Source organism: Macaca nemestrina, chromosome 15 (assembly GCF_043159975.1).
Source record: "Macaca nemestrina isolate mMacNem1 chromosome 15, mMacNem.hap1, whole genome shotgun sequence".
NCBI classification, from domain to species: Eukaryota; Metazoa; Chordata; class Mammalia; order Primates; family Cercopithecidae; genus Macaca; species Macaca nemestrina.
In genome coordinates, this window is record NC_092139.1 from 97,325,828 (window position 1) to 97,342,593 (window position 16,766).

The window sequence follows — 16,766 nt, forward strand, 5'->3', positions numbered from 1 at the left end:
CAGGGACTCGATGAATACTAGCCTTTGACTTCAGAGGGGTGAGCTCCCTGTCTCTGGAGGTGTGCAAACAGGCTGCACCCAGGCCACATGGTGGCAGGTAAAGACAGCAGGTCATGCACAGGGAAGGGGCAGGGTTGGACTGGATAACTGAAGCCAGATCAATCATTTGGTCCTCTTGGGAAAGAATTCAAGATGTTCAGTCTCCTGCTCTCCATTCCTGCTCTAGAAGTACTTCCACAAAGAGAGAGGGACAGGGGCAGGGCAGGGCAGGGCAGCAGGAAGGGTCCAGTCAGCCAAAGATGGGGAGGCAGCCACAGCGTGAACACTCAGCCCAAGGCAGGTGTGCTAAAGGCTCCTGGTCCATGACATTGCCAGCTGACGCCAGAATATTTGTGCTGTCCTGGGCCCTGGGCTCAGCGTCTCTCATCCCTTACTCATCCTGAGAAACAGGTGCCCTTATTCCCAGGTGAGGCACCAAAACTCAGAGCTCCAATGACTTGCCCAGGGGTTGATAAACCCTTTAATGAAGCCATGCCTGTGCCCCCTAGCAGGACAAGGTGTGCCCGGCGAGGCCACAGAGCTGACCTGGCAGCACCTGTATATTTTAATGAACCCATTGTCCAGAAGAGGAAATCAAAGTGGAGAGGGTGTAACATAGCACCAAGTTCAAGGTCATCGTGGGACCGTTGATCACAGCCCTACTGGAGCTGCCGGTCCTGCTAGGAGAGAAGGAGGAGGGGAATTACCTGTGGTGGGAAGTGGGTATTCAGGGAGGGCAGAATCTATGGCCTCTGCTCCTTGCTAAGGAACAATGTTGTTCCAAGAACCTGCTGGGGACAGTGTCTGGAGGTGAATAAAATATTAATTTACCCGCAAACTCCTGAAGTCTATTTCAACACCTGCGCAGCTCCTGGTTGAAGTGGAAGCTTATGCACAAACCCTTTATGTGACACAGAGAGATGCAGAGAGGAGGGGGACAGGGCCCTGGGGGACTGCAGGGTCCCAGCTTCGTTCTGCTCCAAGACCTGGCAAGGAGAGGTGACTTTCTTCCACCTATCACCTTAGGCTAATGCCCGGGCCGACGGGAGCTGGGGCCTCTTCTCAGGCAGCAGCCGCCCCAGGCAAGTTGGTCTCATCAGAGGCAACAGACTGAGGCAGGGATCTGGGAGCCCAGAGCAATTAGGAGCTGCCTCTCGCCTTGTCTCCCGCCAGCTGCCACAGCTGTCACTCAGGAAGTGGGCCGGCAGCAAGGGCTAGGCCTGCAGTACCCATGGTCCCCCTCCCATCTGTGAAGGTTCTGATCCCTGGGGCAGCCTCCCAGCCAGCAGCCTGGCCAGGCACTGGGCATAGATGGAGGCCCAGAGGACACAAGGGACAGGATCTCTGTGATTTCCTAAGCGGGACATCCCCAGGTTCCTCTCACCCCTATCCAGACTCAGTTTCCCTCTGGAGCATTGGTTCTAACCCTGGCTGTACCCTGGAAGCATGTAGAGGAGCTTTAGAAGAATACTCCTGCAAAGTTCTGCTCCCAGCCCAGACCAACGGAAGCAGAACCTTTCGGGGGGATGCAGGGCCACGGACTTGAATGTGTGGCAGGGCGAGCCAGGATTTTGCAGTTATTGACATCATCCCTGTCCTGAGGCTGGGAGCTTCTTTCCTCTGGAGAACATGTCTCCCCTCCCTTCCAGCTGAACCCAGTGCAGCCAGGGGAGACTGTCCTGGCATGACCTTGAACTTGATGCTTACACCCTCTCCACTTTGATTTCCTTGTCTGGACAATGGGTTCATTGATAGCCTTGGCCAGCTCTCCTAGGTCCCTCCATAGCTTCACCCTCCGCAGCTGGGCCCTTAGCCTGAGAGGGAGGCTCAGAAGGTCCAGTCTCGGACAGCAGCACCAGGCACTGTCACCTCAGCAGATCCCTGCAGCAAGCTGTGTGGTGGCAGCAACTCCATTGTACAGGGACGCAAACTGAGGCCAGGGCAGGGGCTACACTCAAGGCATAGAGCTGGTAGCAGGGGTCAGGCTTCATCCCAGCCACACTGGACTCCGAGTCCAGTGCTCTTTTCCCATCACTAAGTTCCTTCCCCCAAATAGCAACAAATTCAAGGGTCTGTCCCCTTCACTCTGTTTCCCTCACATGGACTCTTCCCTGTTGTCCTTTCCGCTCCTGTCACCTTCAGGAGCCGGGCATGTGAGTGTTCAGAAGGAGGTGGCCAGAGAAGAGCAGGGATCTCAGCAGTTGGGGCCTCTGGGTTCTGGCCTGCACCCCCTCTCAGCTCGGTCTGCATCTTCGAGTCTATAAATTCCATTATTCATTAGTCGACTTCGGGAGTTTGCCCGGACAATGAATATTTTATTCACCTCCAGACACTGTCCCCAGTGGGTTCTTGGAACAATATTGTTCCTCAGCCAAGGAGCAGAGGCCATAGCCTCTGGCCTCCTGGGACACCCCCTCCCTACCACCACTACCTCCCCTCCTCCAGTACCTTCTCCCCCAGCAGGAGCCCTGGCTTGGGTAGGGCTGCAGTTATTGGTCCCACCATGACCTTGAACTTGATGCTTACACTCTCTTCACTTTGATTTCCTTGTCTGGACAGTGGGTTCATTGATAGCCTTGGCCGGCACTGGTGGGTCCCTTCACAGCTGCACACTGGGCCCTAGGCTCTGCCGGGAGCTCTCCCTGGTGCTGAATGTGGCAAGCGAATGCTGGCCTCAGACAAGAAGTCTCTGGCCAGGGGGGCAGGGATTATGCTGCTCTTGAAAGGAGTGGGCTCCAGTCTCAGGGGGGAAGAGTCTGGCCTCTGGACAGGGTAGTTCCCACCTCTCTCCCCTTGTCTCCTCCCCACTCGGGGAACCCCATCCCCGGAATCACAGGTTTCAGCGAGTCACCTCTCCCAGTGTCTCCAGCCCCCTGAGCCAATGATTAGTCAGCAAGGCCTGTGGAGAACCCCTCTGGGGAGGACCTGAGGCCCAGGCATCTCCCGGTGGGCACCCAGGGAGTGCAGTGTGATGGCAGCAGCACCTTCCCCAGATGGGGGAGCGACAGACATAATTCACACCCTGTGATCATGCCATCTGCTACCCCATGACGCACAGAGGAGAGGACGGGGCTGCAATGCCGAAGGGCGGGGGCTGAGCGGGCAGTCATTCATTCATTAATTCTCTCATTCATTCATTTGACAGATGTTCATCCAGCCCCAGCCACCTTAGCCCATCCCAGTCCTGTGCCAAGCATGGGTCTGGAGAACCCAGACCTAGACCTGCCCTTCAGAGCTAAGAGAGGTCCTCTCACACTTCTGAGCTTTTGCCCACCCTCCTCCTGATCCCTGGAATTCCCTTGACTTGAAAAAAAAAAAAGCCACCATGGGCCACGCTTGTAATCCCAGCACTTTAGGAGGCCAAGGCGGGTGGATCACTTGAGATCAGGAGTTTGAGACCAGCCTGGCCAACATGTTCTCTCTGAAAAATACAAAAATTGGCCTGGCACGGTGGCTCAAGCCTACGATCCCAGCACTTTGGGAGGCCAAAATGGGCGGATCACGAGGTCAGGAGATCGAGACCATCCTGGCTAACGCGGTGAAACCCCGTCTCTACTAAAAAATACAAAAAACTAGCTGGGCGAGGTGGCGGGCGCCTGTAGTCCCAGCTACTCGGGAGGCTGAGGCAGGAGAATGGCGTAAACCCGGGAGGCGGAGTTTGCAGTGAGCTGAGATCTGGCCACTGCACTCCAGCCTGGGCAACAGAGCGAGATTCCATCTCAAAAAAACAAAAAAACAAAAATTAGCTGGGCGTGATAGCATGTGCCTGTAGTCCCAGCTCCTCGGGAGGCTGAGGCATGAGAATTGTTTGAACCTGGGAGACGGAGGTTGCAGTGCAATCCAGCCTGGGCAACAGAGCAAGACTCCGCTTCAAAAAAAAAAAAAAAAAAATCCACCTGGACAGCAAGGCCAGGAACTTCCCCTTCACAGGGCGAGTACCAACACACTCTGCAGCAGCCTCCCAGGGAGTCACTGGGAGCTGGTTTCCTGCCAACCTCTCAGCAGGCTCTAGCCCACCCTCCCTTGACCCAGGGGTTCTGATTTAGAACTGACAGACCTGGGCCGGCACAGCCTGGACATTTAGTAAATGTGGAACGACTGAGCTGCTGCTGTGCCTCACTCTCTCAATCAATTCTCAAAGCTATAATTATTATTAATTCTTATTCCTTGGGAGTGATGGTCATGCAATAGGAAACTCCCAAGAGTTTCAGGGAGGTGCTGCCTGGCACCTTTCCTACATTATGTCACTTCATCCTCACCACTGCCTGGGATGCCGCACTGCCACCTTAACTTCACAGGCGGGGAAACTGAGGCCATGGCAGGTTAAGGGACATGACCGTAGTCCCACAGTGAGGAGATGGTGGATGCAGAAGCCCCAATCTGCCTGGCTGTTGGTGCTGGGTTCTTTCTTCCTCAAGTCTCTGCTCCATCAAATACACTGGGGAAGCTAAAGGCATTCAGCTGTAGCAGCGGAAGTTCAGAATATGGGACAGGTGGGCAAGCAGAGTTTGGAGTGGGGTGGGAGCTTTTCTGGGGCTGCTCTCACCTCCAGCCCCCCATCCCAGTGGGCAGCCAGCTAGCCTGGAGAGGCCTGGGGAGACGGACAGACAGTTGGGGTCCTTCCTGGCTCCTCTGCAGGTTACAGATGTTTCTAGGAGCTCCCTCCAGAGCAGGGCCCAGGAAGTGCTGGGCCCAGGCTGGGCCAACCCCAATTGGCTGGGGCTAGCATCTCTCACTGAGCCCCTTCTCCCCAGACCCTGAGACAAGGCTGTGATTAATCAGTAACAAAAACAGAAACAAGCAGAAAAGTGTAATTAGCTTGGGAAGGGCAGGGCAGGGCTGGGTAGGGCTATGCAATCAGCATTCCTGCTGGGACCTTTAGCTGATTGGGCCAAAGGGGGCAGGGAGGTGGTCCCAATAGGGGGATTCAGGGGAGCACCCAGAGATGGGGCCACAGCCAGGCCAGAAGGTCACCTCCTCCCATGCACATCTGTGCACCATATGCCCACACCACTCCCAGCCCCAGGGCCTGCACACCTCCCCGGGCCTGCCGGCGTACAACCTTTCCACACACAGGTGGCCACACGCTCCCGACATTTGTCCATCTGCATATGGAGTCACAGACACCTGTGCACGTGCCCAGTGGCACACACACGCCCTCATGGATAGCAGACATATGCACACGCAGGCTGCTACCTCAAACACCTGCCCCCACCCCAGCTCTGGGGTGCCCACGTGCCCTGGGGCCTGGGGAAGCCCTGCACATACATTAGGTCTGACCTGCAGCCATGTGAACTGGCAGGCCCTCACACCAGACCCCACAGGCACCGGGCCATGTCACTGTCCCGAACTGCCCTGGGGGCCATGAGACACTTTGGCTTCTCTTCTGCAAGCTGAAAGGTAGGGGCTTGGGAAGGGTCCAGGACTGGGGCCCCATTGTGGGGAGCAAGGTCAGCGGCAGAGTGTCAGTCATAGGCAGGGCAGGAAGTCTACCCCAGACGTGTACCCAGCTCTTACCTGCTGTCCCTGCCCTGTGACCTTGGTCAACGTCCTTCTCAGCCTCAGTTTCCCCACCTTAGAGCCTCCTGGCACGGAAACGGTGATTCTTCTTGAGGACCCAGGTGCTTGGGGCCGGTATCACCTCTCTGGGTCTCCTGTTCTTAGTTCCCGGCTCTCTGCTCCTGGTGCGTGGATGGGGGGAGGTGAGCCAAGGGGCAGGAAGGAGGACCCCCGCAACCCAACCCCTCCCTGGTCCTAGTGGCTGCAGACTTAGGGTGAGGGGGGCCAGTGATCAGAGGGGAGCCCTAGTGGGAAAGGGGAATCGGGGCCGAAGGGGAGAGGGAGCCCCTGGCAGGTTTGGGGCGGCCGCTCAGGGGCCGGCGGCGGGAAGGGGCGGGCTGGGGGTGGGGAGCGCGGAGGGGGCGGGCGGGCGGCTGGCGGGGGAGGCGGGGAGCGCAGCCAGCGCGGCACAGAGCGAGCGAGCAAGCGAGCGGAGAAGCGCCTAGAGCCTGAGCGCCGGGCCGGTGGCGGCCGCGCCGGCGAGCGGACGAGCGGGCGGCGAGCAGCGCGGAGCGCGCGGGGCACCGAGAAGCGGGCGCGGCGGGCACCGCGGACGGCAGCCGGAGCTCTCGGAAAGGCCAGAGCGGCGCCGCCCACGCCGCCCCTGCGGGGCCCCGGCTGGGAGCCCGACAAGGGAGCGGGCGGCATGGCCTGGCGGCCCGGGGCGCGGGGGCGCTAGGCCCCCGGAGGGGCGCCCCCCGCCTCGCCGCTGCCGCCGCCGCCCTCCGCAGCCGCGCGCCCCGCCCGCTCCAGCCGCCCCCGGGGCCGCCACCGGCCCATGAGCCCCGGCCTCAAAGTTTGCGGCGGGCGGGCGGGCGCGGAGCCTCCAAGATGCCGTTCCACCCGGTGACGGCGGCGTTGATGTACCGGGGCATCTACACCGTGCCCAACCTGCTGTCGGAGCAGCGCCCGGTGGACATCCCGGAGGACGAGCTGGAGGGTGAGTGTCCGCCGGGACCCCCGCCCCGCCGGCCCTCCTACCTGTGCGCCCAGGTGAAGCGCCGGCCAGGGGCGCGGGGGCGGGGGGCGGTCCGCAGGTGCCGGCTGCCAGGTGGGCGCCCCAGCGAGCAGCTGCGCGCGGCGGCAGGACCGGTCCGCACTCCAAGGCGCCGCTGTGGGGGTCGCCCAGGCGGAGGGCGGCCCAGACCCTGCCCGCGTGGCCCCCCGCGCTGCGGAAACTTGCCGGGCCCCGCAGCGGGGTCACGGGGCCGCGCAGTCCGCGGTGACGGTGCGGCAACGCGGCAGACTGGGGCTGGGGTCCGCGCTGAGCCCCCAGCGCCGGCCCGGCCGGAGCACCCGCATCCTGATCCCCTCCGCGGCGCCCGCCCGCGGCTCTCTGCTCACATTGACATTCCGCTCGTGTCGCTTTAAAAATTCAATCTGCTCGGGCAGCAGAAGAAGGGGAGAGGGCGACTGCCCTGCTCTTGCCCGCTGCCGGGCCGCCCCCGTCCCCACCTGCGGCCGTAGCCGCTTCCCTGCAGCCCTGCGGGGACCCCTAGCCCGGCGCGCCGGGAAGGCGGCCCGGGAGGCGGTGGCGACAACAAGTGGCCGGATTGGGCGGCTCAGTCGCGATAGCCAAGCCTGGAAGGGAAAGCTAGAGAGGCCAGGACCCAAACCTGCCCCCACCCGGTTCTCCTTGCCTCTCAGACACGCAGAAGGATGGCCGGCCGCTGGCTGGGTTAGGTCAGAGTAGAGGGCAGGGGCAGGGGTCCGGGACAGTGTGTCCTGAGGAGCAGTGAGACCCCTGGGGCCTGCCCAGCTCCTTCCCTGCTGGGCTGGGGGAGGTGCTCAGGTTTCCCCTCCCCCCAGACCTCCTGGAGCCCCCATATGGAGTGGAGTGGGGGATCTGGGCTGATGGGGGTCATGGCCTCCTGGGATCTGCTTGTCTGCTGTTGCCAAGGGGCTGAGCTCACCCAGAGGATGGGCCTCTTGGGGTACCTTGGATCCAGGGGTCTCTGAGATCTGGAGGCTCATTAGGGCCTGGGAGGGTGCTGCGGAGACCAGCACAGTCAGGGAGGATGGTGGGAGCCCAGGAGAAGCCATGGAGGGAGGTCCGTCTTCAACCCAGGCCCAGGTGAGGGCAGATCTTAGAGGAGTCAGACTGGGTCGGGGGAAGATCCAGAGAGAGAAGGCAGCCTCTGCCACGCTCACTGCACCACAGGCATGAGCCACAGGCTCCTCACCAGCTGCCCCCGCAAACCCTCAGATGCCGGGAGAGCTGTGGAGACAGGGTCTGGGGTCTGATGCGGACAGGACAGATGGATGATTGGGGCCCCCTGACATGACCTCACCATTCATCCCTAAGACCCAGGGCCAGAGCCTCCTTCAGAGCCTGGGGAAAGGAGGGGTACGATGGGGGGCGAAAGATCAGGAGATGGAGCATAGGCCTTCTCTTCCCCACCTTTGTCCCCTCCAGCCCCGGGCCACCTCAAATCTCCTGCCGGTTTTTCCCTCCAGAGGTCCTCGTCCATCCATTCCTCCTGGCCATCCAGGCAGGAGTCACCATGTCTCCCAGACCCCAGGCAGCTTCCACTTCACTCCCTCCCCTTGCTCCCAGCACCCCCACCAGGACCCTGGCACCCCGACTCCAGGCTTTGCTGGGTCCCTCCTCTCCTGATCTCCAGTCCTGGAGTGCACTCCCTGAGGAAGGGGAGAGGCTGAGAGGCTGGCTGCAGGGGCGAGGGGCTGCAGGGTGGGCAGCGCAAGGGCAAGGCCGTAGGCTCCCCAACCAATGACATGGTGTGCTGGCAGGAGCCCAGCAGCGTTAGTCACCAGCCACAACAAGTGCCCTCCCTGCTTCACTCCTGTCCCCTTCTCCTGGGCCCTGGGGAGCTGAGGGGCCCTGACTCAGGGGGCATCTGAAGGGCAGGGCCCTCCCTGGGATGGGCAGGTGGGGTCGTGGAGTAGACAGATGCCTGGGTGGTCCCAGCTCATCTCTGGGCCAGTGGGCAGCTACAGATGAAGGCAAGAAGTTTTCCATGACCAGCCCCCTTCTTGGCTGCAGGTGCCCTAAAAGCCCTCTGCCGGCCCCAGGTCCCTTTCAGCAGTCCTTGAATGCCAGGGCTGGCCGTTCCTGGCACGGATCCCCCTCTGCCCTCTGCAGGGCCTCATGAGTGCTCCTGCCCCAGGGCAGTCTGGGCAAGACCCAGGCCCTTTGCTGGGAGGACGCCATCAGCGGAGGAGCCACATGTGCCAGGAAGAGGGAGCTGGGCAGCCCGGGATGAAACGCTGCAGACAGTACGTGCCTGCCGCAGAAATCCAGGGGGCGGTCAGTCTGAGCGGAAAGGAGGACCAGCCAGGGAGGTGGGAAGCACAGAGTTAAGATGAGGGCTTCCCAGCCAGGCGGCGCTGGGTTTGAGTCTCTGCACCTTCAGCTCATGGAGTGACCTTGGGCAATCGCTCACCTCTCTGAGCCTTGGTTTCCCCACCTATAAAAGGGGGGCTGGTGACGGAGCATGCAGTGAAAGTACCTAGCCCAGGGGCTCAGCGACCCAGATGCAACATGAGGGGAGGCCCTGCAGGGGTAAGAGGCTGCAGCGTGCAGGGCCCAGGCCCATGAGGGTGTGCAGGAGGCTGGGCCAGAAGGGCAGGCTGGCAGGGAGGTCTGGGTGGAAAAGGCCCTGAAGGTCTGGAAAAGGTGCCTGGGGACCTGTGGCCCTGGGGAGGCATGGAGGGCAGTTGGCAGGGTAGGGACGTGGTTGTGCAGAGCTGGCCTGAGGCCCACCCAGGCCCTATGAGGGAGAGGCACGGGCTCTCCTAGATCACCTCTGTGTGCCCACCATGGCTGGGACACACACCTTTTCCAACATGCACACACAGTGGAGTCCTCCGGGAACACTGAGGCTGGTCCCAGCATCATCAGCGGACTGAGTACCTGAGGGTGGGAATGGGGTGGCTGCAAGTCCTAGGCCTTTCTGGCCGAAGAGAGGAGGAAGGAGTCAGACCTCCAGGCAGACAGTCCCCAGGGCAGGGCTCTGGGGCTGACACTTGGCCTGCCCAGTCAGTGAGTGGAGCCTTCATTGAGAGTGGCCGAATGGGGGCCTTTAGGGCAGGGGAGGCTGGGGAGTCCCCTTTCCTACCTCTCTGCCCTGCAAGCCCAGCAGCCGCCTCTGCACAGCCAAAAGCTCAGGGAGGCCAGAGTGGTGGGGCATGGGGCCAGTGCCGCGGAGAGTAGCAGCCGCTGCGGAGGATGGACACTACCCTCTTCAGTGACCTCCAACCAGTGCCCGTCCTCTGGACTCCGGCTCCCTGATGGAGTGTGGATGTCCCTTGGAGTCTGCTGGGGACTTGGGCTGTGATGAAGCTCCACAAGTTGGGAAGGAGATTGGGGGGTGTCAGGCTGGAGGTGGCAGGTAGGGGACAGGTCAGCCTGGAAAGCTGGTCGCCCTGCCAGCCTATTCCCGGACCAGCATCCCCATGCCAAGATGGAGCCCGGCGGGCTTCCCTTGGCCCCACGGGACGGGAAGGGAGCAAGGCTTTCGGGGAAATGCACCCATCTGTGGGGTGCTGATGGCACAATGGTGGCAGGAAATTGCGACACCTGCCCCACTCAGGGAGCCCCCAGCAGAGTCTGTGCTTCGGTGATAGTGCCAGAGTTGCTCCCCATTTCACAGATGAGACACCCGAGGCTTAGAGAGGGATGTGACTTGCCCAGGCCACTGGGCAGCTAAGCAGGAGAGCCAGAATCCAAGCCCACGCCTCTGGTCCTGGCAACCACCAACAGGAAGGGCGGCCTGGCGTCCCAAGCTCACTCAGTCCTCCCTCTTCTTCTGGCTCTGCTATCTGGGACGTTCTGATTTATAGCATCCATCTCTGAGCCAGGACCAGCCAGACACATGCTTGATTTTCTTGCTTAATCATCCCAGCAGCCCCATTGTACAGGTGAGCAAATACGTGCCCAAGGTCACCCCGCCAGGATGTAGGAGGGCTGGGACTTGACCCTCTGTCTCTGCCGCTTCAGGCTGTCTCCCTGTCCGGGAAGGTGGTACCTGAACCTGGCCTTTGTGGGTGGGTGGGAGTCGGTTGGGGCTGGGGCTGGGCTGGGGCAGGGTTCCCAGTACAGGCAGAGGCACCGAGGTGAGACTTTGTGGTGTGTTGGATGCGCCAAGGAGGGGTGTTGAAGGGATTCATGCGTGGGGAGGTGGCAGTGTGTGGATTTACCCAGTGGCCTGGGAAGGTTAGCCTTGCCTGAGAAACAGCTGCTGGGCCCGCAGAGCCGCCTCTGAGCTCATCGCCTGCCCCGTGCATCCCAATATTCACCTGCCCTTCCCTCGCTCTCCTCGGCCGAGTGCATTTTCTCAGGGTCTCCAGCAAAGCAACCCAGGGGCTCCAGCAAAGCAGCCCTGGGCTCTGGGAGCTCCCGAAGTGTAGGAGGGATGGCCTGGAGCTCAGCTCACAGCAGGCAGGGGAGGGGCAGCTCCCACTGCAGCTCCTACTGTGAGTCCAGGACTTTGCCATCCCACCCAGACATCTCCCAAGCTGGACCCCGCAGAGGAGGAAACGGAGGAGGAGGAGGACGACGCAGAGAACAGCAGTGCCAGACCCTGGTCCTCCTTCCCCACACCAGCATCTGGCCCCCACCCGTCTTCAGCTTGATGCCCCTCTTCCACGGGTGGTCTGCAGGCAGGTGGGGATGGCGACCTTTGGGTCTGGAGAAGGGATTGAGCAGCCTCCTCAGCCTCCCCATCTGCTTCTTGGCTGCTTGGGGAGTGGAAATAAACGCGTCCCCTAACCAGGACTGTTGGTGGGCTCTGAGTAGCGGCCCACAGCGAGCAGCATGTGAACTTCCGCTCAGAAGAGCCGGAGAACTCTGTGTGCTCCAGATGGGTGGGCTCCCCACATCATTCATTCATTCATTTCATCATTCATTCAGCAAAGTTTATGCTTGAAGAGGCAGGCCCCGTTCCAGGACAGGGACACAGCCATGAGCAAGACCAGCCCCTGCCTGCTGTCATGGCCCTCGTAGTGCACAATCCAGCGTGGCCCATGTAAGGATAGGACAAGAGCAGAGCCTGTGGGGTCCCAGAGGAGGGCCAGAGCTGGCCAGTGGGGGACAGGGAGGGCACCAGGGAGATGGTGCCGTTCAAGCTGAGAACTGGGGTTGTGTCAGGGTTTGCCACAGTGAGAAGAGCACTTCAGGCAAAATGGGCCGCGTGTTCAAAGGACTGGAGATGGAGCAGTCCTGGTGCCCACAGGACCGAGAGGGCCCCTAGCCTGGATGGAGTTCAGGACACCTGGGATGGGCAGAACATGTGGCCGGGCCAGGAGGCCAACAGCAGTGGCTGGAAACCTAAGCATGTGTGTGCAGATGCCTCCAGCTCCACCTGGAGGCTCTAGGGACTGGAGTCCCCTCAGCAGCCCCCGTGGCTGTCAGGCCTCAGCTCGCACGTCTCCCATGACAGGGAGCACACCACCTCTTCGGTGACCCAGGAAAACTCGAGGTGGGAATTGACCTGGAGTTCCCAGAGTCCAGGGTTTGCAGAACCCTGTGGCCCTGGCACAGACCTCCCCGCCCAGCTGCTTCCCTGGCCCCGGGGCCACTGGTCAGGAGACAAGATTCCCAGGTCCTGGCGGGGATGAGTGAAGGGCAAGTCCAGAGTCAGAAAGTCTGGGGGCCCAGGCAACCCTGGTGCACACACATGAGCCTGTCTGACCCTCAGGGCTTGGGTATGGACACCGGTGGGATGAGCCTGATAAGGGTGGGGCCTCCGTCCAAGCCACCTTGTCGTGTGGCCTGGGACATGTGGCCATCCTCTCTGGGCCATGGCCCCTAGTCTGTGGTGAGACCAACAGGCTGGGCTAGGCTCCCCTGTCCCCCCAAGACTAGGGAATGACTCCAAAGTGCAAGGTCCTGTGAGCAGTTTCAGGGTCCATGGACTCTGAAGGCAAGGCCTGGGCCAGCCCAAGCAGCAGCAGCTCTGAGCCCACGCTGACTCTGGGCCGGCCACCCGGCCTCTCTCAGCCTGTTTCTGGTCTGCAGCATGGGCACCTCACCTATGTCTCTACTTTTAAACACACAGATACGCACCCTCTCTCGCATGAGAATCTTGATTCTGCCTGCTGAAAGCTAAAAGCCCACCCAGGGGAACAGCTTAAGCAAAGGCCAGGTGGCTGGCAAGCAAACAAGGGGATCCCCAGGGAGCTGGAGAGAGTGCTTTGAGCCCCAACCCCCGACCCCCAAAGGCAGATGCCCTTTAGGGCCCTGCTGGGGCTGTGATGATTAAGGGACAACCCTTAAAAACAGAGAAACAGAAGAGACAGAAGTACAGCTAAGGTGACAGGTGAGGAGCCTCTCAACTGTGTGCCAGGGAGTCCCCACCATCATTCTGCCTGTTTCACTGTGGGTAAAACTGAGTCCGGCCCAAGGTCACAGGTTGGGTTCCTGTTCCCCGGGCTCCCAGCACAGTGCATTGCTCACCACCTGAGTCACCGAGGTTGCCGGGCCTCAGTCTTCTACTCCGTACAGTGTGGAGGGCGACCCCCACCCAGTCTGATCTGGCCTGGACCTGGGGGGCCTCCATCCCCCCCTGTCTTCCCTGAACCAAACAGGTCTGTGCCGCCTGCCCGTCAGCCCATTAGTCTGGAGCGTGCCGCCTCACGTGGTTGCCATTAGCGAGTGTTGGCCGGTGTTAAGGATCTGAGCCTGGGGGAGGAGGCGCAGCGGGATGGGGATGGCGGGGGAGGGGGGATGGAAGGAGTGGGAGCGGGCGGGGAAGCTGTCAGCGGGGCCGGGGAGATCCAGCGTCCTCCCCTGCACGTGGTCCCCACCACATGGGGTCGTTGTGAGCACACCAGCAGAGGCCGTGAGAGCCTGGCACAATCGGATTCCGAGAAGTCACTGCTGGGGGACCCTTAGCCCTGCTTTGCTGCCCTGCTCAGCCTGCTCAGAAGTCCCAGAATACTGCACCCTTGTGTACCCTTGGGCCATGCTCTCACCAGATCTGCAGGCTCTGGGTTGGGCTCTCAAAGCCATGCTCAGGCTGCGGGGTTGGTGATCCTGGGGGTCTGGAAAGGGGGTCTGTTGGGGACCGGGGTGAAGTCCCAGCCTGCTCCATTCTCTCCTCAGAGATCCGAGAGGCCTTCAAGGTGTTTGACCGTGATGGCAATGGCTTCATCTCCAAGCAGGAGCTGGGCACAGCCATGCGCTCACTGGGTTACATGCCCAACGAGGTGGAGCTGGAGGTCATCATCCAGCGGCTGGACATGGATGGTGAGCACCCCCCCACCTCGGTTTCCCCACCTGGCACCTGGGCCCTGGAGGTGGGGCAGGGACTGGGGCTGGGGCCTGAGCTGCTGAGGCTGCATCCAAATTGGGTCTCTCACTCCCCTGACTCCCACCCTCAAAGTCCGTGGCAGGTTGCAGCCCAGTCTGGCCCCATTTCTCAGCCTGGAGAATTGAGGCCAGAGAGGTAGTGACAATTCCAGCCACATGCAGGGCTCAGAGACGGCTCCTCTCACTCTGTGTTGACAAGTTTTAAAGTACAGAGCAGTAAAAGGGTGCAATAAATACTCCAGTTCCCACCACCTGAGATAAAATCGCTACATGAGTTGTGTTTGCCACCTGGCATTTTATTAAGGAAAAGTTCATAAGAAGGAATGGTGATGCCAAGACCCCTCTTTATCATGCCTGGGCCCTTCTCCTGTTCTCCATCCAGAGGCCAGGTGACAGCCTGGGCAGGTTGCCCCACTCTGAGCTTCAGTTCCTGTCTATATGGTAGAGGACGGCCCACCCCAGGATGGCTGCAGGGTGCTGGGAGCAATGGAGGGTTCTGGGTGAAATAGGAGGGTCACGGCCCATCTGCTGTCTACCTCCACCTCCCCTTGTAAGGCCTCATCACACTGGGTGGCTTCAGCGTCAGCCCAGAGCCTGGCACTTGGTAGATGCCCCTGACACTGACTCAAGGCTCAGAGAAGGTGGGTACCTGCCTAAGGTCACCCAGTAGGCCCAAGGTATATCAAGACTCCATCCCAGGTCCTCTGGGCCCTGGGCTGCGGGCCTGGGCCTGGGCCCGACCCACTGATTGATTGGCCCTGTGCCTCCTGCAGGTGACGGTCAAGTGGACTTTGAGGAGTTTGTGACCCTCCTGGGACCCAAACTCTCCACGTCAGGGATCCCAGAGAAGTTCCATGGCACTGACTTTGACACTGTCTTCTGGAAGGTATGCCCTGGCTAGTTGGGACCCAGGGCTGTGCACACTGTGGAGTGCTGTTCTGCGGCCAGTGAATGGCTGGGCCTGCACTGTAAAGGGGGGATGACTACTTCAGGCTTGTGTCCACTGGACATTTCACCTCTCAGAGGGCCATAGGCTCCCTGGGAAGGCTGGTGTTGGTCAAGGACTCTCTGGGGGAATGGAGCTAGTGTTTTCCAGCCCCCCAGAATCTGGAGGCCTGTCACTGGGCCTGTGTGGCCACGGGGTGCTGGGTGGGGGCTGTGGTGGCTGTCAGAGCACCGTGTTGTCCCCTCTGCAAGTGCGACATGCAGAAGCTGACGGTGGACGAGCTGAAGCGGCTGCTCTATGACACCTTCTGCGAGCACCTGTCCATGAAGGACATAGAAAACATCATCATGACGGAGGAGGAGAGCCACCTGGGCACAGCCGAGGAGTGCCCCGTGGACGTGGAGAGTGAGTGACTGGCCCTGGAACCCCACGGGTGGGCTTGATGTCTTGACCAGGGGGATGCACGGTGGGGGGGGGTGTCTGCAGAGGGGGACTGGGGGCCGCCTTGCCTGTCCCAAGCCTCTGTCCCATTGGGGCACCCCATGGGATGAGCCCATGTACCGAAGGGCAAGCAGCTCCTAATTCCATTTTTTCCATGTCCCCTTCTGTCTCCCTGGTGCTCCCGGCGGGCGGCCACAGCCTGCTCCAACCAGCAGATCCGCCAGACGTGCGTACGCAAGAGTCTCATCTGCGCCTTCGCCATCGCCTTCATCATCAGTGTCATGCTCATTGCGGCCAACCAGGTGCTGCGCAGTGGCATGAAGTAGACGCCACCTGGATGCCCCATCCACCACATGCGGTGCCCGCGGCCCGCCCCACACCACCGCCACCTGCAGACCCCTCCCTTGGCCGGCTCCCTGGGCCGCCATCTGCGTGTACTTCAGGGCCTGGCTATCTGGCGAGCCCTCCCCACCCACCCGCAGGCCTCACCTGGAGCTGTGGTCTGGCTGTGGAGGGCCGGGTGGTGGCTGTGTCCTGTCCCCACCCTGGCCGATAAGGAGCACTCACTCTTCCTACCATCCAGGGGCTCCTGGGAAATTAAGGAGGGATTTGCACAAGAACCCCCAGGACCCAGTCGCTGCTGTGGTCCCTTGGGCAGGAGGGGGCACCCTGTGCCTGGAGACAGCAGCCTATCTGGGGCCACACAGCCAACCCAGCCCTGGTCCCTGAGGCTTGCCCAGGGCACTGGGCGGGGGGACAGGGGACAGAAAGCCTTCTCCTTGGGGAGGGTGGGAAGCCAGGGTGTCCTGGGCCCTGCTGCCTGGCATGGCCTGAGAAGGGCCTGGTCTTCTCCTGGGTCCCTTCCTCTGACCCTTGTTGGACCCCAACCCAGACCCCCTTTTTCCATGTATCTGCTGGGCCAGCCCATTTCATAGGTGAGGAACCCGAGGCTCAGGGGCTTGAGACTTGGCCTCAGTTCTTCCTTCCACAGGGATTTTCAGGAAAGGCAGAAGCTGAGGTGGTCCTGCAGCCCCCCACCTTCTGGGCCTCCCACCAGGGGCCCGGCCACCAAGGCCACATCGTCCACCACCCCAGCCTAGAGCCTAGAACTGTAGTCCAGCTGAGGAAGGAGGCAGAGCTGGGGCCTGAAGGCTCTGAGCAGCCTCCGGCCAGGGGGCTCCTCCAGGGCTGAACCTGAGGAGGGCCCCTGTACTACCTTCTGGGCCAAGAAACGGGCATAGCCCCGCACAGTCAGTGCCAAGAGGCTGCGCCAGGCCACTCTCTCAGCCCAGGGCCTGCCCTCCTGTGTCCTCTCACTTCTCTACGCCCTCAAGGCTGGAGACCCTGCTCCCATGCCCCAGCTGTGCCATCCAAAACACTTGGGCAGCAGCTCAGCATGGGCAGACATGGGGGCTGTGGATTCTTTCAGGGCGGGGATGGCAGATGGAGCCCTTGGGCTCCTTGGGCCTAGAGCCACTTCTTACTGGGCCACGGGGACAGCCACCCTGG

The 16,766-nt window shown here is 61.2% G+C and overlaps 1 protein-coding gene and 1 long non-coding RNA gene across 2 annotated transcripts; one reads left to right on the plus strand and one right to left on the minus strand.

Moving 5' to 3' along the window:
• Positions 1–6,007: 6,007 nt before the first annotated feature.
• Positions 6,008–15,592, plus strand: LOC105487253 (calcium binding protein 7). The gene is made up of 5 exons (XM_011750662.2): positions 6,008–6,538; positions 13,664–13,807; positions 14,644–14,756; positions 15,068–15,221; positions 15,456–15,592. Exons 1-5 carry the CDS (start codon positions 6,430–6,432, stop codon positions 15,581–15,583), a joined length of 648 nt encoding a protein of 215 aa, XP_011748964.1. The 5' UTR covers positions 6,008–6,429; the 3' UTR covers positions 15,584–15,592.
• On the minus strand, positions 14,146–15,516 carry LOC139358708 (uncharacterized). The gene is made up of 2 exons (XR_011614052.1): positions 15,378–15,516; positions 14,146–15,133 (listed from the first exon to the last, which is right to left on the minus strand). It is a non-coding gene; the product is annotated as an uncharacterized lncRNA (long non-coding RNA).
• Positions 15,593–16,766: the final 1,174 nt, after the last annotated feature.